Source organism: Ammospiza caudacuta, chromosome 1 (assembly GCF_027887145.1).
Source record: "Ammospiza caudacuta isolate bAmmCau1 chromosome 1, bAmmCau1.pri, whole genome shotgun sequence".
In the NCBI taxonomy this organism is placed as follows: domain Eukaryota; kingdom Metazoa; phylum Chordata; class Aves; order Passeriformes; family Passerellidae; genus Ammospiza; species Ammospiza caudacuta.
The window spans coordinates 134,026,738-134,050,097 of NC_080593.1; the positions used below are offsets into that span (position 1 = coordinate 134,026,738).

Consider the following 23,360-nt stretch of genomic DNA (forward strand, 5'->3'; position numbering starts at 1 on the left):
TCATCTGTTCGATTAAAATAGATTTTCAATCTCTTCACAGCATTCACTAAAATCAGGGCATACTATAAAGAGTAAATGGGAACAATATTCAGGCATGGCATGACTGGATTTGCCTTCTTTCCATAGGAAAACAGCCCAAAGAGGGTGGTAGGAAAATTTGGAGATATGATACAAAGTCTATAGCTGTCACAATTCAGGCTCTGTGTTCTTCCACTACAAAGTCAGCAACCTCACAAATACAAATGCCAGTTTAATGTACTGTGATTATGCTATGTAGTAAACAAGTTTTGTGATGTAGTTAAATAATTAAAAAAACCCCCACACTAATTTAATTCAATTTCCCAAGAAAGACCTCCATGTTGCAGCTTATGCCTAAACTCCAAAGGTTCTTCAACATGCACCGAGTAACTAATGACATAAAAGGCAGCTTAATTCAAAATTGAAAATAGCATTTTATATCTTACTTACATTTTGTTGATAAGTTGTTCCAAAAACATAAGCTGCATTCAATTTAGTTTGGGTATCAGGACAAAGCTGAATAAAACATAGTTATAATTAGGTTAATTCAAAGGTATCATCTTCTCATGTGAAAAATATTTACAAGTACTTATGTATTAAGAGTTCTCACAAGATTTTTGTAAAAAAAATTTAATAAGAGAAGGATTTACTTTGGGGTAAACACAATTATTTATTTCACTAACACAAATGTGTTTAAAATGCTGGTTTATCTTATTCATACTTGCATAGTATTTTTCAGTTCCATCACTAAAATCTGTGGACAGCAGCATCCAAATGGGCAAGAATAATCTTTCTGTGGACTGAATGTTCAGTGCACTGTATTGCCTCAAGCTCAATCAGAGGCTTCTACTAAATTCAAGAATCCCATAAGAAAATAAGTCCACATTCATACAGCCCTGTTTCTCTTAAGCAGGCATTCTCAGAGAATCAAAGTTGTAGCAAGTAACAGATTTTTTTTCTTTTTTTAAAACAACACTTATATTTTCAGCAAAGAATGGCAGATTCAGCTGAATCCAGAAAAAATGGTCCAAGTCTAATGTGGAGGCCAAAGCCATTTTCCCAAAATGAGAATGAAGTCTAAATTTGCATAAAACACAATTCTATTAGTGTGAAACTGAAATTCTGGAAATTGCTACAATTATGCATTGAGACCAATTTAGCACTGTGATGTCTTATCATCATGCACAATCTATTACATTAAAGGAGGCTTTGAATTGAAAAGCTATTCCTTTCCCATTGGCTCTTGATAGCTGTTAAAAGCTTTTCCCTAGAAAATAAACATGCCCCAATAAACCTAAACTTATATGTCAGAATATGTAATTTTCTATGCATAGTACCTGTAACCTGTTCTCATTTCTATGCATTAGTACCTTAGTAACCTGTTCCCTTAAACACTAGTTTTCCTTAAAACTGGAGACACAGACACAAGATGGCTCATCCTGAGGCAGTAACAAAGTAAATCATGAATGTCAGCTGGTCTTCTACAAACACTGAAATGTTTGAAGTGATGTGCTCCAACAGAAAAGGAACCAACAATTCCCAATTGTTCTTGCTAGTGTTTCTATTGTTGTCTGTCTGGGAAATAGTGAGAGTGCCTAGATTGCCACTGGACTGCTAAACAAATTCTATTCTGTAACATGCTGCAGCTGCTCATTGTTCTCTCTGATAGACTAATTACTATTGCACTTTCTAATTGCTGCTTACTTGCATTTTTCACAGCCTAACTACACAGCGTGGTAGTGCTGAAGTAGAATGTCTGCGTCCCTGACATCTGAGGGTGTAGTGGCCAAGGGCACTGCCAGCCAGTCCCCCCCATTCTATGTAAAGTCTCCCATCATGTATTTATAACTTTCTGTTATGAAAAAGGGACATGCTGGTCATAGTGTACATTTTATAGTTAAAACAAAAAGAAATAAGCAAGCAAAAAAATACCAAGACAATGCAAAGAAAATGGCGTAGATCAGCTTTCCTACCTCCCCTGAGAGTGACATAACTATTGATTTGACAGTCACCCCCATGATGTGTGCAAATAGTTGACAGCATCTAATGGGGACATACTCATAGCATCATCTATAAACACATGTGGACTCAGAGCTAACGAATACACTTTTCTCAACAAGAAAAAGAGGTTTAATAAGAAGACCCGAGCAATAAGAAAGGTTTAATAGGAAAACCATAAGCAACTATGCTGAATAGAAGACAGAGGTAGCTGGTTCTAAATGATTAACACTATGTTTCAGAGCTTTTCAATATGCCAGATTTATACTGGTCTAAAGGATGAAGGCAGTGTTGATGAATTTATACTTCTGATTTTGTAGAGATCATTGTGAGCAAGAATAAAGAGCTATTTTCCCTATTCTAGTGCTACAGTTATGAACTGTCATTAGAGTAATAACCAAACTCTTGGCTTTTGTCTTAATTTGGCTAAAGGCACTCAGAACATTATGTTATCAAGAGAAGATAACTATAATCATACATACCTGTAAGAGACCTCCTTCCAAATTTTGCCACTTAAGAAAGTTTCCCGCTGCATCAAATGAGGCTGCAATAAATTTCAGCTTTACATCCTGTTGATGAAAAAAAAAGATAAAGACCAATGAAACTGCCCTGAAGTGGACATACACTCTTTAGAGACTGCTGTCATCAATTGTTTGATGTTTCCTAAAACTTTCAGCACAATCCTTAATTTTTTTTTTCCCCTTTTGATTTTGTTTTTAATTTTGGGTTTGGTAGTTTACTTCTTTACAAAAACATACCATTCTTCTACAGCTTCATTGGTGACATGGAAAAAATTCCAAAGGAACTTCTACACACGTAGATTTGCCCTAACCTAATCAGGAATCTATGCAGATTTCTAATATATACAATCCTGGAATCTAGAGGGCTTCCAGGACCTTCAGTGTTAGGAGGAACAACAAGTACTTCAGTTATTAAAACAACTGCTACATTGCAACATTGTTTAATTTAAAACATAGCCTTGTAGAATATGGCTGAAAAAGGCATAATAATTTTATTTTTGAGTCAATATGAAAACTCTAGATAAATTTGGCAGTATAACTGACAAACAGGTTATCACTAGTACTATTTTCTGTGATTAGCTGAACTTGAATAACCTATTTCAGTTATTCTATTTTACAATTAATTTAGAAAAATAAATCACTTTATTGTTTGATTGACTATCTGATTTCTTCATAAAAATGTGCTAATTAACAAACTACTGAAGCAGTCCATCCCTCCCAGGGACATATATCTGGCTTTGTTAACCTTAAAATTATTTTCCTCACCTCTTTTTTTTCCATAATTCACTGCAATAAGAGGAAAAGGCTGGAGTAATACACTGAATCCATCTCTGATACAATCAGCTTGTAGAGATGTGTAACAGAAATATTAGAAATAAATTGAGTAGGGGGACAAATGTGTGTGTAAGCAACAGAAAGTGCCAAACACCATATAAAAGTGATGAAGAACACTGTTTTCAGCTACAGAGCTGATAAATGGGTTGTGATAAAACCTGGCACAGACAACTTGTCAGCAAAAGACCCAGCACTTTGGCACACCAGGAGGGTGGCAGTAAAAGACACAGCACATCATATTTACCCCTCTTTTTCACAGGAGTTCACCATGAAGTTCTGACAAAAGGATGTATGTATTTTAAAAAAAGTCAAAGATCAACTTTGCCTCAGATTTATGAAGATGGAAGTAAACAAGACTCTGAAGCAAAAGACAGTGTCAAAACAACTATGAACTCCTAAGGTGTGTAAAAGGTTTGTCCAGCTACTAGTTTACCACTCCTAATCCAGATCCTTGGGGACACAATGAACACTTAAAAGCTGGCATCCTTTGTTCCTTGTGCCCTGGTCATACCACACAGGCAAGCACGTCTAGGCCTTATGAGAACGTCAGTATGAGAGCGTAAGCAAAGGAAGAGACCAGACATTATTTTAGGTAAATATCACCTTCCTCTTCCATGAGATCTCACACTGAGTTTTGTTACACTAACTGCCTAAAACTCACCTTTAGTAGAGTCACATCTATAATAAATCTAAACATTTTATGTGATATATGTCCTCTTCCTAATGGATGCTTCCCTATGTGTAGTACCCAACACCTACCTTATCTGTTCCCTTAAAAGTGAAGGTTGTAGGAAAATGATTTTTCTCAAGCACTTGGGATGCTAATCCTGGTTGGTCACCATAATACAGCCATGGAAGATTATGCCTCCTGAAAAAAATTACAATGTTTTCTCTAATGAAACATAATATTTTTCATCAAAGAACATTTAGAATAATAAATTCCATACAAAGCTATTAAAGACCAAAAGTTATGGAAAAGGCAACTTACCAGTAGGGTATTGAATGAACGACGCCTACCCTTGCTGTACTGACAAAAATATACTGAAACAAACCACAGGCATCAGTACTTGAAGAACTCAATGAGTTCATATTCATCACACACATATTTCCAAGAGCTTGGCATGCTGTTAGATTAGAGTACAACTGCAGTGGAGAAACAAGAATACAGAAAAAAAGTATTTAATTACTCCTTCCTTTCGTGAGGCAGTCATAAAATGATAATGTTTTCAGAAGCCACTCCTAAACCTTTATGCTCATTTGTAAGTAATTTTACTTTGTCAATATCTAGTATTTTCTTCCAGGTATTCAGGTACCATATTTTTACAGATCTGCATATGGAAGCATGAAATCAGTACTCTCACTTTTTCAGCTTATTTTAGTTGCATCCGCTAGACGGGAAAAAGTGACAGAAATGTCAAATCTGCACTTAGAAAACAAAGTAAGAATGAAAATGTTTAGTACCACTTAGACTGTATGGCAAAGATTACTCCTTCAAAGACCTCAGACTGACAACTATAGATGCATGTAGTATTTTCAGTTTCACGTACCTTGCTCAGTTTTGGTAAACACACCAGTGCCAAGTGCTATGCAGAGGTGACACCTGGCATCTGTGTGCAGGGGTCATTGCACTGGTATTAACTTGCCACCTCCTTACCCCCGTTTGTGTGGGTCAGACCAGCAGCTGCTCATCACATGAAGGCAGCATCTCTGAATGGCTGAGCAGGGTGAGGCAGACAAACAGGATAAACTGATGCCAGTGATAAAGAATGGGACCAGTGGGAGAATTCATCTCAGAGCCGTGTGTATGAGATGGTGATAGGAGCAGCAAAGATGATCTGGGAAAATTCTGAACAAAAGTCTGCTGAAATACTGAGAGAACATCTGCTAGCCAGGGAACATGGCCTGGGAGTCTGAAACATGCTTGAGAAGTTCAGCTGGGTATCTGAAATTCAGAGACCTTCTGACATACCATCAATAAGCACGAACCCAAGGAATTGTAACAGCAACCTATCATCTGGAAAGATGAAAAAGAGTCTAGACAAGGGTTAGGATTTAGAAGAGGGAAAACATTCCAAAAGAGTAGGAATAGGCAACTGCTATTGATGGCTGCACATTAAAAAGTAGGAAAACAGTCTGGAAAACACAAAAACTAGCCTGAGATATAAAAAGTTGTCATCTCTTGGCTGCTCCAGGTGGTGCTGCCCTACACCACCTTATGTGTCACTGATATAAAAACTACTTTTTACCCAAAATGGAGAGTGAATTTGTCCCTGCCTCTCATCTCTCTAAATCTCACACACAGAGGAGGTCTCCTACACAAACTTTTCTATGAGCTCTCCTAGGCAAGTTACCAGACTGCGGCTAGGGATGCCTGACTGCCTCTAGATTATTGATCACCTTTGAAGCGAAACTTCATCTGTCATCAGTTTTGAGGCCCCACTCCTGGGAGTGGTTTCTTGAGTACTATACTGGTACTATTTGGAATAATACACACACACATGGGTAATTCATCATAAGTGCCTTTGCTGCTTTCCTAGTGATCATTTTTTAGCAACTTGTAATACTGAAATGTATGCCTGCTGCTGCTGTTGACTGCTGCTACCACTGGAGTACATATATACACTTGCTTTACTAATCATAACTAGTAATAACCTGCAGTAATCTCTAATAAGAAATTGTAGGAAGCAAGACTCCATGTGCTTGTGTATTAAAGAATCCTGCAAATCCATATTGTGATCTTTAGAGACTTCTTGACCCGGCAATCCTTTGGGTTGTGACAGATAGGGAACAGAGACAGATAGTAGAACCTAAGAAGTTAAAATCTGATCTTCAGGAGAGCAATACAGAAGGAAAATGAGAATGTGTGATAACAGAGTTGGTAAAAGGGAGCAGAGACACATGCTCTTCACAAGTGTCTGTAACTCTGTTGCCAAAGCCAGTCTTTTACCCATGGTTACTGTCACCCAGAGCAACATAATGGTAAATAACACTTGCATACAGAAAGCAAAGCAAAGCTAAAAAGGGTGGTTCCATGGTTATGAATAACTGAAAATCAACTAAGAGGTAAAGAGCAGGTGCCAGTAAATACTGGATATGCTCATTTATATCCAAATATGCGGATAGTAGGTCAGATACTACTGAATATTGAAGGACTTTTCTTTAACACCATTCATCTTGTGAAAATTCCAACACTATAGACTTGCATTAACATTGACTAGCCCTCAATATTTCTAAGCATTTTCTGGATATATAATTATTTCTTTTCTATTCTCATCCAAAATAAAATTCTTCAAAGATAAGCAGGGTAAGTTCCAAATATAAAAGTGACATGCTTTTACAGAGTACCATTCTGTATAAAAAAGCAAACTGCAAACATTAGTCAAACTCACCCAACAGGCAAAGGCTGAGGACTGAAGGTTTTTCAGAAACCATGCTGATGCCAGTGTTACACCCTGTAAATAAGGAACTTATTCATTGTCTTTGTTCACAACAACTCCTACACAATGTAACAGTCTGGAAAACTATGTCAGCTAGAAGATGCTGCATATTTTTTTCTAAGACCATTCTGCCATTTGTAAATATCTCAGTCTAACAATATTAGTTCAAAACACAACCATAATGCAATAATTTATTTCACTTCCCTAAATTAGACAAAGTATACAGGAAAAGAGCTGAACTATTTAAGCTTTGAATATGGATTCTGTGATGCAGAAGTTTTCTTTACCACACAAGGGAAGTACTAACAATTTCAGAGGTAAGATGTTGACTTGATGGAAAATCTAACTCAGGACCAAATTTGCCAAATTAATTAGTTCCTCCTTTTTATAATCTTTTTTATAACTACTCACATTTGAACTACACATAGCTTTCATACATACTGGAAGCAACTGAAAAGACATATTTTCAATAAAATATCACTGAGAAGATGGCATTTTCAGGTAGCAAATGAATGTTTGGTATCTGAAAAACTGAAGACTGCTTTTCACTTTCTTTCAAGTGGTAGCTTTTAACATGAACTCATTTAGGTTTCTTAGCCACATAGCATTTCCTGAATTCAGAACTACTTGGGAAATGGTCTTAATTTTGATCAGATTTCACATTTAATGAAAGTTCATTAACTAAAACAATGAAAACCCCTTCAATCTTGTCAATAGAACATATTTTCATTCATTAGCCAATTCAAGGATTTCAGCAATTTCACAGACAATCTCAAACTTTATAGGTGCCCATTTTCTTCTATAAGCTCTAAGATCAAGCAGTAAACTCAAGCCTTGTATTTTTTTCAAATGTTTTACACAAAGACATATTTTATATAGTACAAAAATCCAGAGGCACTCAAGGACTCTTCAGCATCTTTTTGTGATACAAGAGTATGCTTTAAATGCACACAATTAATACAAAAGGTCACATGCTACTAGTTTTGATATTTAAGTCATGTAAATTACTTCCCCTTTTCAGTCTCCAAAACAGCATGGATTTTTAAAAGCTTATTCCATTATAACAATGCTTGCTTGGTGTCCATACCTGCACTGTATCTTGATGCAAATGATCTTGCCATCACTGGGATCAGACAAAAAATGGGAATTTGAAATATTTACTGAAAGTAAGTAATGAGAAAGCTTAAAAGTGTTTTAGAATAAATACACTTACTAGCTGTGCAAAACGAACAGCTGCAACTCCCTTTGGGGGTAAACCTTCACGAGCCAAAAAACACAACCCACCAGTCTGAAAGAAATATAAGAATAAAAAAATATTAATAAGCTATTGATACACTTTTTAAAATAACTTTTCTTTTTCTGAACTTCAATACAATAACCATTCTTCTACTTACTAGAATGTTTGGGCTGTTGCAGTCACAAGACTTGCTTACTTGAATGAATGTCTCTTCACATCTTACACACCTATGGATCACAAACATGAAGAATGCACTTAAAATGTAATTAAGTATAATATTTAGTCCTCAGAGAAAGCTGATTACATAGCATGCCCAGGAACAGCATCAGCAACTTCACTAGTTTGAATTGAAATTCAGAAGTGATTACTGATTTGTTTCTACTATCAGTGAAGTAGAAAACAAATCAAGTAATAGTTTATCAGAATAAGAATTCTCTTCTGCTTCCAATCCAAAGCCTGCTTTTGGCTTTGAAGAAGCCAAAGAAGAACCAAGCTGCTGGCCAGCCATCTAAGGACTCCAGTGATCACCAAACATGGTGGGTTTGATACAGGGTTGAGGATTTCCAATTCCCTGCCTTCAAAACTGTCATCCCAAAGGCAGTCTGTTCCTCAGGAGTATTCCATTTAAACTAGCATGACACATTTAAATTTATCATCACAAAAGGCAAAGAGCCCCCACCTGCTTCCTGATGCATCTGAGGCAGAGAAGGACTGCTCACTTCCATTACAAAGTATGCACAATGCTTCATCAAGCAAAACACCATCCACGCTTCTTTCCACTGAGCAGAAAAGAAAAGAGAGTCTGATAAAACTGCCTGATGCAGTGTGACACAGTTCTAGATAAATGTGAAAAAATTCAGCATCTGTGCAGATCTAAAATCAACTCAAAGAGTTTATTTTGAAAAAACCAAGAGCACAACATGCAAATAACATCCACTATAAATGCACATTCATGCACGTCTGTGTGCATTGCTTATAGGTGTGCACATGCAGTTTATTTTTAAATGAGAAATGCAACATTTCATGTCTAGTTTGGATGTTCCACTGTTATTTATTCTGAATAAGATTCAGACAAAGGCCTCACTGCAAAGCAAAAATTCAAAACAAGTTTGCAAATTACTGGGAAAAAAAAATTACATTTCATCTGAAATGATTCATGGAAATGTCACAATTTCCAAGTTTCAAAACTGCATCTTCCACCAACTATATCATCTGACAAGAGATTTCAAATCTAATTATTAAAAAAAAATCCAAAGAGCATAAAAAAATACAGTACTAATGTTCTTCCTGCATGTCAAATTACAGAATCAGCTTTGCTCTCAATATTTTACCATAAAGGTCTGGAATTATTTTGTAACTCTCATAAAAAATTTCAGGCAGAAAACTGGTATTCAGTGTTTTCCAGATTCCTAGGAAAATTTAAAATTATTGATCTGGAAAACACTGATTCTCCAATATATTCTGTCAGAAATATAACCAAAGTGGACATTTGTAATTCTTATTCAGAGAATTACAGGCATTCCACGTCTTTGAAAATAAGGAAAACTAGAGGTCCCAAGAGCTTTTATGTTTTACACCACTGATGAAAACTGTACTTTGCTCTTATGTTTCTACCATGCAAAATAAGCAAAAATCCATTTAACACTAAATTTAACATTATTTTTCTGTCTACTGAAAATCATCTGCAACTACCAGAGAGCATCAAGTAAGAAGCACAGGTATAGGGAAGCACATCTCAGAAAGTCACAGGTACAATTGTCTCAGGGAGGCATGAAATCCACTGACACTAATGCACAGCCATTTGCTTGATTTGCTCAGCCTGTTCTCTCCCACCTACTCATATGGATATAATTCTTTCACTGCTCTTTATACTTCAAAACACTGTAATGTTTATATAGTCTGTATTGACATTGTTTTTATCCCAACTTTAACGACTCCATCCGTTGCTAAAGAGCTTGAAGGAAGTGATACATCAGTATTCATTTATGGAATGTTTGCATAATAGTTTTTATTGCAATGAGCAATGGTACAGATCTATCTGTTGTTTTTCATGACAAATAAGATCAAGAGCAATGTTGAAGTTTTACATCAGATAAGAAAACACACGTAAAATTTTCTTTCTTACTGAACAGAAGAGCATATCTTAGTAAACTCAAATATCTAAAACAAGTGCTATCATCTCATAGCTGGAATGCATTTTTTACCTAGTATTTCATTATTGGGGCATTTACAGTTTCCTTTTGAAGTCAGGCCTCTGGGGCAAGTAATGCAATTCCATCCATCTTGAGTAACTCCACTCTAAAATAAAATATAAAACATTAGAATTTTCAAAAATATAGAGATCATCCAGTATCTGTGTAGAATGCCTTATCCAGCCTTTAGTTACTAGAAAATGCATTCAGATAAAACATCAATAACATTAATGAAGCTTTTAAAGATAAAAAAGGCTAAACAATCTGGCAAAAGTAATTTCTAGCAAACACACGCAAAAAAGTTAAGCTCTTCTGAACCTGTTAGCCTACATCCTTCAGGGAAAATGAAAAGTAGAATGTTTAAAAAGAGATACATTGAATAAACATAATAATGCATACATAGACATTTTGCACAAAAATTGCATGTTACAATTGCATATAAATATACAGAAGTAATGGAAATTGAAGAGTTCTAAATGAAGTAGCTTATATTATTGTTTGGAATTTTGTACCTACCCAGACAGTTCACATCCACACTTATTTTATAACATGAAGTAACTGCATTACAGATAAAGCCACTGAGGAAAATGAAGACAACTCTCATCCTCAAGTGCTACTCCCTTCTCCACTATGACCATTTTATCTTTGCAAAAGCCTTGGCAGTAGATCAAAGGCAAATGCCACCATTGCAGGAAGGAGGAAAAAATAGCAAAAGATCACAACACAAAAGGATACAAAGTCTTTGTCTAACACAGCAAGAAGATAGAAAGAAAAAGGAAATTACCTACATAGCCCATTAGCCACTGAACACCTAACTCAGTCAAGTAAGCTGCTCTCCTGAGAGTTCTTCTACAGCTATTGAAGAGAAACAAGTATTCAGGAAGGCTTCACCCTCAAAAGTTGATTTGATGGAAAAATACATTTCTTTGCTTACTATAGTGGGAAAAAAATCTGTTCCAGCCTGGCATCTCTGGATCAATGCTGAGATTATGACACAAAATTGTAACTTAATTTGTCAAGGAAGGTCAGAAGAACTGATCAAATTATAACTATAAAATTCAAGTAACATAGTAGGAGCAGCTCATTTTGAAGTAAGAAGATGAAATATTGTGGATTATGAAGATACAGCCTAAATATCACAATAATGGTATTTACATAATCAGTTATCTATGAGCTGAAAAGCATCTTCAACATTGTTCAGAGTTGTGCTCTCTGAACAAGGACAAAGCAGAGAAGAAAAGTAGTGGAAGAAACTTAAACACTTAAAAAATTCTTATTTTGTCTGTGGGGTCAAATTTGTAATGAAAAAGGCAAAATAATAGAAATAGACAACTCTAAATAGGAAAAAAAATACTGCATATAAACATGGTCTTAGAAATTCTCAATCAAAGACTATGATGCAAAAAATACTTTGAATTAATGAAAAAATAACTTGAAGTCAGGACAAAATTTAAAATTAAAAATCCCATAGTGGTTCTGACTACTATTCTATCATGATGGCAAACATGAAACATTAAATACTCACCATATTTTCTGGGCATTTTTCACAAGTAACAGAGAACCCACCATTACTAGAAACCATCCTGTATCCTGGCTCACATTCACAGGAACTACCTGAAGAAAACAGCACAAATGCACTTTTAATCTACATAGAACTGACTGGTTGTAACAGAATATGAAGAACAACTACTATTGCTCTCAAGAGATCAAGATGGATTATTTGATAGACACATAAAACACTTGAATGAGATGTGAATGAAAATCATCTTGCTTTTTAAAAAATACCCATTTTTTGAAAAATGCCCATTACAGTTTGCACATAGATATTTTAGGAGAATGTTAAAAGGCTGACTGATCTACCAGGGTGGAACAGTGATGCAGAGCTTGTATTTTGTGGGTTTTTTAATGAAACAAAATTTTACCAGTTGGTCTGTAAGAGATATAATCTCTCTATCTAAATCTTGCCACAGCCTTTCTTCACTACAACATCAGTATTATATGTATATATTATGTTTGTATACAGCTTTTATTTTTTCAATTTGAAGTCATTCCTAAAACCAAAATGCGTTCCTATGAAAAGGTTTTTCAAAATATAACTGTCGTATGAAAAGCTGTTTTCAACTCAAGGCTTTTAAAATTGTGCATGGGGATCAAGGTTCATATTGAATGGTTTTCAGTGAGTGAACACAACATACTTAACATTTTGTATTAAATTAAACACTCTTTTCACGGCACAGTATAATGCCCACCTGCTAGTGCTAAACAACTTTTTTTTTAGAAACTTTTCCTGTCTCAGTGTCATGAATTTCCCTCTGTACTTTTAAACACATACCAGAAACCAAAAGTGATTATATGTACTAATTAACTGTTTTTATCATTTAAGCTTATTGAACTGTGCAGGCAAAAATAATGCCAAATTCTGTGGAAAGTTTTATAACTTTAAATTACATTCTAACGAGTCCAGCTGTACAGAAACATTTGTCAAAGTGATCAAACATTTCTACTTAATTCTAAAGAAGAAAAAGCCCAATTGGATTAGATCAATGAAAAGTTTGAGTTGTGACACAGTGACAATACCTAGATTTTTAGGGATGTCACCTAAAAGCAGAATCCAGGCTGATGAGCTAGCCAAGGAGGGTATGGGCAATCACAAGTGGAATTCAGCCAAGATGCAAACAGCACTGAGCAGCACCTATCTACACTGCTCCAGCGAGATCTGCAGGAAAAAATAAACCCTTCACCTCCCCTTGGAATTCTCCTCTGCTTGAAGTCCTTTATTTAGAGGAAGATTCAGCCTAAAAAGGAGCTATGGATCTAGACACCCACATTATCAGGGGACCTAAAAACAAATAGTATATTTTTTTTCCCGTGAGTGAACTATGGGGTCAGTCTTTAGGACACCATGGTGGTGGTGGAGGTGAGCAGCTTTCACGGAGCAGCTGGGAGCACAGCCAGCTTTGCACACATCACTGCTTTCCACAAAGTACCAGCCCTGCAGAGAGAGCTTCTTGGGTCTCAGGCTCAAATTTGTACACACACCACGGAACTCCCACTCTTATTGCACTGTGTATTTTATGAAAGATGGACCCTTTAATGCCTCCTTATGCCCTAAGGAAAGGAGTTAGCTGTCTGTGTTTTCCATTCAGTACTGTCACGCTGTGCTGTATGTGCTCCAAGTTCCCGTGTGCACTAGCACAGGCACAGCATGAGGATCTGACTCTTGATATCTCAGACATTCAAGGCTGACAAGGAGTTTAAAGTTACAGAAGTGATCGAGAACATAAACTCAGGGTCCTGTAGAATTTTACAGATAAAAATGCAAATACAGTATAATGCTTGAGAAAAAAAAATATTATTAGAAAAAGGTCGAAAGTCATTTTTCTGAGCTGCATCTCAGATACATCACAGCTGTGCTGGAGCCTCTCAGGTCTCTGCGGGCTCCCGGCCCTTTCGCGGCTTTCCCAGACGGGTTTTACCGCCACCGCCGGAGCCCGACCGCGCACCGCCCGCTGCTGGGGCGGATTCAACGCGGAGCCGCCCGAGCCCCGCCTCCCGCACCGCTCACCGCCGCCGCTCTGCCGCTGGTGGGCCCCGCAGGGCGCGCAGGCCAGGCGGGAGCTGTCGAAGTAGCGATCGGCGCCGCAGTCGGCGGGGCGCTGCAGCGGGACGGAGAAGCCGCGGGCGGGGGGCAGCGCCGCCGACACCGCCATGAGCAGCGCGGCAGCGGCGGCGGCCCCGCGGCCCCGCGTCGCCATGGCACCGCGCGCCCCGCCCGCGCGCGCCCATTGGCCAGAGCCGCGCGGTACGGCGAGCGCCGGGGGCCCGCCGCCGCAACACGCGAAGCGTCCGCGGGGCAGGGCAGGGCGGGTGCGCTAGCCCGAGTTTGTGTGCTTGGTGTACTGAGAGTTTTGTTCGTCTTGTGCGAGACCAGGAGCGAGAAACGAGAGGACACCGTGGCCCTTTTGCACTTGCCCGGTACCTCGTCTCTAGAACTGATGCACAGTGTATCATCCCAATGGAACACGTGTTTGTAATTTCTCCACAGAGAGGGAAGGTGTAACAAGGTGAAAACACAAAATGTCTAGAGCAATGGATGGTCAGCCAGTGTTACTCCCCTTTACCTTTTACACCTTTGTCACACTCTTGTTCATATCCCACAGAAGCACAGAATGAGTCTGGTTGGAAAGGAGCACAGTAGGTCATCTGGTCCAACCTCCCTGCTCAAGCAGGGCCATCCCAGAGCACATGGCACAAGATTGTGACCAGAGAGCTCTCGAATATCTCCAGTGAGGAAGACTCCACAACCTCTTTGGATTGGAACCTCCTGTTCCAGTGCACCCGCACATCAAAGTTCTTCATGCTCCGGTGCAACTTTCTGTGCCTGTTTCTGCCTGTTGCCTTTTGCCTCATTCCTTTACCAAAACTTTGCAAGATGTACCATGTCCTGGATTTTAGTTATTTCTTATTGTCCCTCTCCTGTGTGCTAATTGCCTAATTATTATGATTTTCGACATTACATGCTTTATTTCTCACTGGGTTTATTTTGTTGGGTCAACAACTGTTAAAAGGTTGAGTTTATGTTTTCAAGTAGAATTACCTGTCTCCAGGCTCAGGTTCATGTAAATTTGACTGCATACAGATGTAACTGTTTTACTGGTGTGCTTGATTTCTGGAAACCCCCACCTTGTACCCCGCACAGTATAAACACTGTCTTTTTTCTAAACAAGACTCTATCCGTGTTGAGAGAGCTCCTAAAGTTGGCAACATTCCGAGGTCAATCTATCATAAATAGTACAGGGTTTTTTTCCGTACGTAAAATGGAGCAGACATGTATAGGATATGCATAAAAAGACGAGAGAACGCAAAGTCAGGGAAGGCAGCTAGGATAAACATTAGGATAAATATACCTCGGTTGCACAACCAAGGGACTCTGCCCTTCCCTTTACTTAATCTTGAACCCTTTCTCCTTCTCCTCCATTCGTGCACCCCTGCTCTCCCCTCCTCTCAGAGCCCAGGCCGGAGCCAGCCCCGAGCCGCGTTCCAAACCGTGCCGAGCTGTCGGACCCGCGGCCCTGAGCGGCGCCTGAGCTCGGCACGGGCCGGCACCGACGGGAACGGGCCTAAGCGCAGCGCACAGCGCGGCAGCGGCGCCCGGTCACCGTGTGACGGATCTCGACATCATACAGATCGGTCACAGTGCAGGTCCCTCGCTACGCATAGCTACAATCAAACTGGTCTATTAATACACAGATCCCTCAGACCTACTGAGGCAGGGAGCGCGCTCCCGCCTCCCGGGCAGAGAGCGCGTGCGCACTGCCTGCGGCGCGACTCGCGCCCGCGCACTGCAGCGGAGGGGGCGGGGTCGCCCCGCCCGGAGGGTGCGCGCGCAGGTCGGCGCTCGCGCAGCGCAGCTTCCCCTCAGCGTTTGGGGGGGCAGTGGAGGCGGCGCCATCTTGGCGGAGCCGTGCCGGGAGCTGCGGCGCTCGCTGAGCGGCGTGTCCGGTGGGTGCGTGGATGGATGGCGTGAGGGACAGAGCACGCCTCCCCTGGGTGCGGCGTGTGGCCGAGGGCGGCGCGAAGTTTGCCGGTTCTCGGTTACCCGACCCTCGCGGAACCGCTGCGCGGCCGCTCCCTGTGCCCCGGCCCCGTGTACCCCGGCTTTCTCGTGTCTCTGGGCTTCCCACCCCACTTCCCTGCTCCCGGTGCTTCCCTCAGCCCTGTCCCGGTGTCGGGAAGCAGACGGGCTTCTTCATGGGGGCGCAGCAGCGGCGGCTCTGGCGGGCCGCAGCGCGTGTGGCGCGGGGCGCCCTCCCCTCGCCCCGTGCCCGGCCCTGCCGCCCGCCGCGGGTCTCCAGCAGCGCCGGGGCCGACCTGCTGGGAAGCGGTTCCGTGCTACATTCGACCGTGTAGGGGGGCCAGCTGTAGAGCTCACTCATGTTTTCCTTCCGCACTGTGCAAACTGCTATTCGCAGCAGCCTGCTTCCTCTATTGAGGCTTATTTTGAAGAATAGAATAAGAACCCTTCCCTTGTTCCGCTGGTTATTCTATACTGATCCAGTTTCGTAGACGGGGTGTTTCTGTGGGTGTTCTTTCTAGCTTGCAGTATGTGTGTAATCTTTCAGTGTTATGATAAAATCCTAGTCTAGTGCAGACTTAGTTTCCTACTGTGTTTATAAGTTGTGGATTATTTTAATGGCTTTAATGTTTGGAATTTCCTGAGACTGTGGAAGAATAGGTATTGTACTGCTTTTTAACCAATTTTGCTCATATATAAAATTTCATAAAACTGTTCACTTCTGTGCTTTTAAGCTATGGCATGAAGTTGTTTATTTATTCTCCAAATCCTTGCTTTCTGAAGTCCTTGTTCAGTTAATGAATTGCTCTTACTTTTCATGACAAGTCAAATATTTTTGGTTATGCACTTTAAATTTGGATGGCTTGTCTGTGCTTTCTATCCATGTGTGATGGTTTACTGTACAGTCAGTAAGAGCTATGATTTGAACTTGCACTTGTTTGTGGACTTGTTAGAGATCCCATTATGATCTCAACCACTGGTCTGGTTTTCACCACTGAAGGTTGTGTATTGTATCCCTGGTGCATCGTGGAGAACTTGCTGTTTATCACCGAAGAATTATGGAGGAGAGCTGTTGTGAATGATGTTTAAAAATTGGGATAAGAAAGCGGAGTTGTGAATCCAGAAGTACTACAGATTAAATACATCACGAAGTAGCAGGGCAGCGGATTTGCTTTCTCAAGACATGAAGGTGCTGTATGAAAATTCTGCCCTTGAATTCTCCATTCTTTTTTTGGCACTGACATTGCATCTGTTGAGAAGACACGTTGTAAAGTGTTCTGGGTCTGGCTGGGATAAAGTTAACGTTCTTCACAGCAGCCCATACAGTTGTTTGGATTTGTGGCTAAAGGAATGTTGACAACACATCGGTGTTTTGGCTGTGGCTGAACAGTGCTTGCACAGTATCAAGGCTTTATCGATGTTCCCTACTCTGTTCCTGCAGTGAGTGTGCTCAGAGTAGGTGCGAAGCTGGGAGGGAACATGGCTGGGACAGCTGACCCAAACTCACCAAAGGGATATCTGTGACATGTAACATCATGCTGGGCAACAAAAACGGAGGTAGAGGAAGAAGTATTTAAATGGTTTTGGTTTCTATCTTGGCTCCCAAGGCAGTTGTTATTTGGAGGAAGGCTGGACATCAGTCAGCCTGTGGGAGGTGGTGAGTGATTTCCTTTGTTTTGTGTTTTTCTTTCCACCAAGGAAACTGTCTTTATCTTGACCCACAAGTTTTCTCGACTTTGTTCTTTCCCATCCCACTGATGGGAGGAGGAGTGAACAATCAGCTGTGTGGGTGCCTGGCTGCTGGCTGGGGTCGACTCACCACAAAAGCACAGAGAACAGATGGTCTTCAGTGAAGTTTGTAAATGGGCAGTTGTTTCCGGTTTGTTGTGCTTACGGAGTACTGGTGCAGAAGTGACATGGAGTCTGTTAGTGACAGATTGGGGCTTTGCTCTTGTTTTGCTACGTTCAGGTGGAGTGGCAGTAATGGTTGTTGGTAGGTTACTTGTTATCAGGATGTGGTGCTTTACAGAGCAGGGTTTGTAGAAGGAGTGTTTGCTCAGAGCATTGGGCTGTTGTGTTTGTTTTAAAGGGATTGCAGTCATTTGCTACAGAGGCTTGTGTTTGTTCTGAGAATATTGTCCTATTTATTGTGTGATGGTGGAAAATGTTGAAAATCAGGGTATGTTAAGTCAGTGTATTCAAGGTTCTCTTGTTCTTATGTTTGAAAGGCAGTAGAGTAAGGATTTAGGGAAAATACTGAAGTTGGCTTGGTAAATTCAGGTACATTCTGAAGTTTCTCCTTGTTGGATATTTTTGCTCTTTCATTTGATGGGCTTCACTGTGTATGTTAAGTGCAGTGCTGGACTGGTGAGTAGCATACTCTTGTGAAGTTTGAATCCAGGTGGATTTCAGAAGAATGGACATGTCATGTAATCTTGAGATGGACCTAAGCACCTTCCAAGAACTCAGTTGAGAACTGTTCCCTCGATACACTGTCTGTTTCATTGCAACAGTTCAGTGTGGCACAATTGATGACCAAGTAATCTCATCGTATTTTCATCGTTTCCAGAAGTCAAATTATGAATTTCTTTTGCTTCTAAAATGGAAACAGAAAGACGTGGTGCATGGCATCTTGGAACATGGAAGGAGTTCTTCACATGGGTTCATAACATGCTTGGCTTTAGTATTAGCCACTGCTATGGATGGGCTGCAGCAGTGTAGCACAGTGTGTAAAGCAAAGTACAGGTATCAGCCATTAATTATGTTTCGTTTTCTTTCCACAGTTAAGTTGATTTTACAGAATTTATCAGGTCTCCAAAGCAGAAACAGGTAAGCTGTCAAAAGCTTAACACTTCTCACTGAGTATTGTGACAAGATCATACACAGCCTTTTTTCCTCACAGACTTGTGGCTGGCAACTAGGATATGCTTGTGGCCACTGCAGTTAATACTCTGACTACGCCAAAGAGACAACATTTTTGAATGCTGAGAAAACATACATTATTGAACAGAACTGATCACTGGGTAGAGCAACTTGTCAAAGCAGTAAAGTCATCATTGTTTGTTTGTGAGTTACTTCATTTTCCAGTGACATAGTTATTCTTTTTCCTTTCTCCTTTTATCAATTAGTGTCCTGATCAAAAGTAAACCGGATTTTTTTTGTTCCTTAGGAGTGGGCAGAGATCTCTGGCACATAGTAACTATGCCGTGAAAGACTTGAGGTGTTCTTTAGGTATTGTGGATGGTGAGGAGTGGCTTAGGTGGATTTTGTTGCCCTTAGGGTAGGGAATATTTGTGCACAAGTGCCGGTGGAGTAGCTAATTGTTCTGACTAATCAACATTCAGTGAATTGTTTTAATCTTGTTCCAGTGAACTTGTGGGTTTTTTCATACCTTCTCTCTTGATGAGACAAGGGCATTCATTAAAAAGGCTCTAGCTTAAGTGATAAGATACTGTAATAGTTGAGTACTAAAGACGTGCTATCATGTGTGCCTTTTTGTCTGCAGGTGATTTTTGCTGTGGGTTGAGCTCAGCATGGCTGTAGTCATCCGTTTACAGGGGCTTCCTGTTGTTGCGGGTCCTCCAGATATTCGTCGTTTCTTCTTGGGATTGAATATTCCCGATGGAGGTGTGCATATTATTGGAGGAGAGATTGGGGAGGCTTTTATTATATTTGCCACAGATGAAGATGCACGGCGTGCCATGAGCTGTTCGGGAGGGTTTATCAAGGACTCGCGCATAGAGCTCTTTCTCAGCAGCAAGGCAGAGATGCAGAGTACCATAGAAATGAGCCGGAAACGATTTGACCGTGGGGGACGAGAAACTATGTCTGGCTCTAGAAGAACAGGTACTAATGGTTCTAGTGCATCAAGTATTGGAGATATACCACATTTAGTTACAGCTTCTCCAAAAGGAATAAGAAAGCCTAGTTACGGGCCACCAAATCGCCTGGAGGCTGGGTTCCATACCAACGGCACAAGATACGGTGATATGGGTATGCCTAAGTCAAACTATCAGTTGAGAAAGGATTGCCACCCGTTTAACCCGGATGATCGTTACCTGTTTCTGCGTGGTATACCTTACTCTGCAACAGAGATGGAAGTACGTGCTTTCCTTTCGGGGATTCGCGTGGATGGAGTGATTTTGATAAAGCACCGTAATGGTTTAAACAATGGTGATTGCTTGGTAAGATGTGCTACACCCAGTGATGCCTTAGAAGGACTTAAGCGTCACAGACAATACATGGGTCAGAGGTTTATAGAAATCAGTCCCACTACAGAAGAACGGTGGATGGAATGCGGTGGGCGGATAGACGTGCCAGATGAAATGGATGACTTTTTGTGTGAAGACCATTCTCCGAGAAGTTCGGGCTACATGCATTCAAGGAAGCATTCTCGTTCAAGATCACCAAGGAGACAAAGAACACATTCTCGTTCCTCTCCCAGCCAGGAATATTACATACACTTAAGAAATCTGTCTTTTAATGTGGAAAAGAGAGATTTGAGAGATTTTTTTCCTGAATTGGATATACACAGCAAACAGATTAAGATTCTAACAGATAAGCATCAGAAAAGGACTAGAGATGCCTTTGTGGTGTTCAGGAGTGAGAGAGACTATCAGGCTGCTTTGGAATGTCATAGAAAGGTTCTTCTCAATCGTCCTGTGTACATTTTTCCAATTTCAAGAAAGTCAATGTTGAAAATAATTGACTCTTGTGAGAGGAAAAGATCACCGGACAGAGATCATCTTGGACAGGCCATATCAGAAAAAAGTTACCGGGAAGGTCATTCCAGCCCTAAGAATTGCGTTTATGTAAGGAATTTTCCGTTTGATGTGTCAAAAATTGAAGTGCAGAAGTTCTTTTCAAGATTTGATATTGACGAAGATGATATTTACTTGCTCTATGATGAAAAAGGAGTTGGACTGGGAGAAGCACTAGTGAAGTTTAAATCTGAAGAACAAGCTATGAAAGCAGAAAATTTAAACCGCCAAACATTTTTGGGAACAGAAGTGTTAATAAGACTTATATCTCAAGATCAGATGCAGAAATTTGGTGTCGCTGCATCATTATCTGCACCAAATGAAATGCATGGTCATTCACATCCGTATGACAGAGGTGACCTCTCCCGTCCAGTTGGTTCACCATCTGGGCCACCACAAGGGCCACCCATGCATTCTTTTGGTCCCCCTGGGAACTTCAGGCATCATTCTGAATTCAGACATCCCCCGGAGGACTTCATGTGCCCTCCTAAGGATTTTAGGGGTCCACCACCCCTCATGGATTTTGGTGGTGACGGTGAACCTTTTGGCAGAATGGAGTTTGGGAATAATAAAATGGGAAATTTTCCGGAAGGAAGATTTATGCCAGATCCAAATTTCAATGGTGGTTCTGAACGTGTTGTTCCTATTCTGTTGAAAAATTTACCTTTTAAGGCTACTCCTAATGAGATTCTGGATTTTTTCTATGGCTATAGAGTGATACCGGAGTCAGTTTCTGTGCAGTACAATGAACAAGGATTACCTTCTGGTGATGCCATTGTTGCTATGACAAACTATGAGGAAGCTATGGCTGCTATTAATGAACTGAATGATAGGCCCATTGGTCCACGGAAAGTTAAGTTGAGTTTGCTGTAAAGGAGGAAAAGATGCTCTAATAACACATTCTAGGTTTGACAGTATTGACAGTTATTTTAACTTTTAATTACTGGAAGATGCAAAACAGTTTCCATCAACGGTTGTAAATAATACCCGGTTCAGTTGTTTAGCTCTTGGTTGGAAATACCTGTAGGACATTGAATGTCTTACATGAAGGTATAAAAGGATGAGTTGTAATGCTTTGGGTTTTTTTTTTTTAGATTAATTCCAATCTTATGTCTTTGCATCAAATAAAAACGTAAGTGCTGGTTGACTGACCACACAAACGGTTCAAATAGAATATTTTCAGTGCTACCTGCATTAGTAAATGACACTTCTTACTAAGGTTAGCTTAATAAAATTTTAATTTTTTTTCGGTTTATTTTTGTGTAAACCTTTCAGGTTTTATTCGATTTCATATGTTTGCAGGCATTCCTGTTTAAGAGCTTGCTGTTCTCATTAGCTGGCTTTGCAATTTTTTTAAAATAAAAAAGAAATTGCCATTTAAATGTGTGTCTTATATTTAAAACTTGTATAGTTAATGATCTCAGTTATTATGCTCAGCAGATCTGGGTCTTGGTGAGAATGGAGAATGATGCTGGCTGCTTCGTCTGGAAAGAGTGAACTGGTATTTGTCAACATAGCAAAGGATGAGTAGTTGACAGAGCTTGCAGAGGCTGTATCCATCAGTTAGGCTTTTTTCTCACTCACTTCAGTACCTTGAGGCAGAAAATGAGTGTTGGAATTAGATCAAGAATTCTGACTGGAGTGGTTTTGTTTTATCTTCACATGCTGCGTAACATGAATACTAGCTGGCTAATGATGTCTGGATGCATTCCAGGTCAATCTGTGATTAGTTTCAACTAGCATCTCTCACTGGAAACCAAGCTGACAAGTGTTATTTTCTTATGTAATAAAATAAATGCTTATGTCAGCATTTAGAACGTGTTGTTTCCATTGGTTTGTTACCAGCATGTTTAAATTTTAGGAAGAAATAAAAGCTTGGGAAAGCTGTATCTTCAAAATTAAGGCTTAGTGGGAAACTTTGATTGCGTATGCAAGGACTTTCGTTGACATTACAGCTGTGCAAGATAGTATCTGTAGTACTAAAGGATTAAGTCTCAGTCCCCTCAAATTGAGACAACAAAGTTGCAACTTGGCAGTGAAAACTTCTAACCTTTGCTTGTTCAATAACCAGAATTCCTAAATTCCTGACATAGGGAGGCCTCTATTCCAGTTCACTCCTCAGAGCAAGTTTTGGCTCATCTGGGCTACTCAAGGCCTTGTCTACTGCATCTTTAATAGCTTTAAGGACAGAGCTGTCCAGGCAGCCTTCCTAGTGAATGATCCCCCCTCACTGGTGGTCAAACCTTTATTACTTTTTGTGAAGTCATCCTAGTGATTGCAGAACTTCCATGACAACTGTTTGGTACAAGAAAACAAAAAGAATGGGATTTTTTGTTCTGTAATATTTAAAAGGTTAGCATAGCTTTATTTCTTCTGCACATTATTTATTCTGTATTTTAAGTGCCAAGAAACAAACCTCTTTGAATGATAATGCAAGGTCTGTATATGTAGATTCCTCTGAGCAAAGAAACATAATGGCCAAGTTTTCAACTTTGAACACATACTGATTTTTGCTTTCTGCTAGGAATTAGCTTCGGAATCATATAGTTTTGAATCCTCCTCTGAACTTAAAAGGAATTGAAACCCAACAATTTTGTGCTTTATGTAATAGCTACTTTAAAAGAGATCAAGGAGCCAGAAGATGTTGCAGGAAAAATAAAGACATGAGAATTCTCAAAATAAACTTCCCTGACCATCATGTTGAAAACTTCATTGTGACTATTTTTGTAAACTAGCATCTTTACAACTAAGCTGTGTTGAAAATGTGAATACAACTAACTTCTCCAGT

The 23,360-nt window shown here is 40.0% G+C and overlaps 2 protein-coding genes across 4 annotated transcripts in view; one reads left to right on the forward strand and one right to left on the reverse strand.

Annotated features, from left to right (window-relative positions):
• TMEM67 (transmembrane protein 67) overlaps positions 1 to 13,992 on the reverse strand; it is a 32,226-nt gene extending 18,234 nt beyond the window's left edge. Inside the window, exons 1-11 of the mRNA XM_058804523.1 lie at positions 13,803 to 13,992; positions 11,763 to 11,851; positions 10,250 to 10,343; positions 8,725 to 8,824; positions 8,203 to 8,272; positions 8,022 to 8,096; positions 6,761 to 6,823; positions 4,360 to 4,514; positions 4,131 to 4,239; positions 2,499 to 2,585; positions 469 to 534 (exon numbers count right to left, since the gene is read on the reverse strand). Coding sequence (XP_058660506.1) covers positions 469 to 534; positions 2,499 to 2,585; positions 4,131 to 4,239; positions 4,360 to 4,514; positions 6,761 to 6,823; positions 8,022 to 8,096; positions 8,203 to 8,272; positions 8,725 to 8,824; positions 10,250 to 10,343; positions 11,763 to 11,851; positions 13,803 to 13,992 — 1,098 coding nt within the window. The remainder of the gene's footprint in view (positions 1 to 468; positions 535 to 2,498; positions 2,586 to 4,130; positions 4,240 to 4,359; positions 4,515 to 6,760; positions 6,824 to 8,021; positions 8,097 to 8,202; positions 8,273 to 8,724; positions 8,825 to 10,249; positions 10,344 to 11,762; positions 11,852 to 13,802) is intronic.
• Positions 13,993 to 15,667: 1,675 nt separating this feature from the next.
• On the forward strand, positions 15,668 to 22,256 carry RBM12B (RNA binding motif protein 12B). 3 transcript variants are annotated; one of them, XM_058803055.1, is made up of 3 exons: positions 15,668 to 15,739; positions 18,596 to 18,641; positions 19,318 to 22,256. In XM_058803055.1, the coding sequence occupies exon 3, from the start codon at positions 19,346 to 19,348 to the stop codon at positions 21,443 to 21,445; it is 2,100 nt and encodes a 699-aa protein (XP_058659038.1). In that variant the 5' UTR covers positions 15,668 to 15,739; positions 18,596 to 18,641; positions 19,318 to 19,345; the 3' UTR covers positions 21,446 to 22,256. The 3 variants fall into 3 exon arrangements, with proteins under 3 accessions (XP_058659038.1, XP_058659022.1, XP_058659030.1); XM_058803047.1 differs by lacking the exon at positions 15,668 to 15,739 and adding an exon at positions 16,160 to 17,469; XM_058803039.1 differs by having other exon boundaries at positions 16,813 to 22,256.
• Positions 22,257 to 23,360: the final 1,104 nt, after the last annotated feature.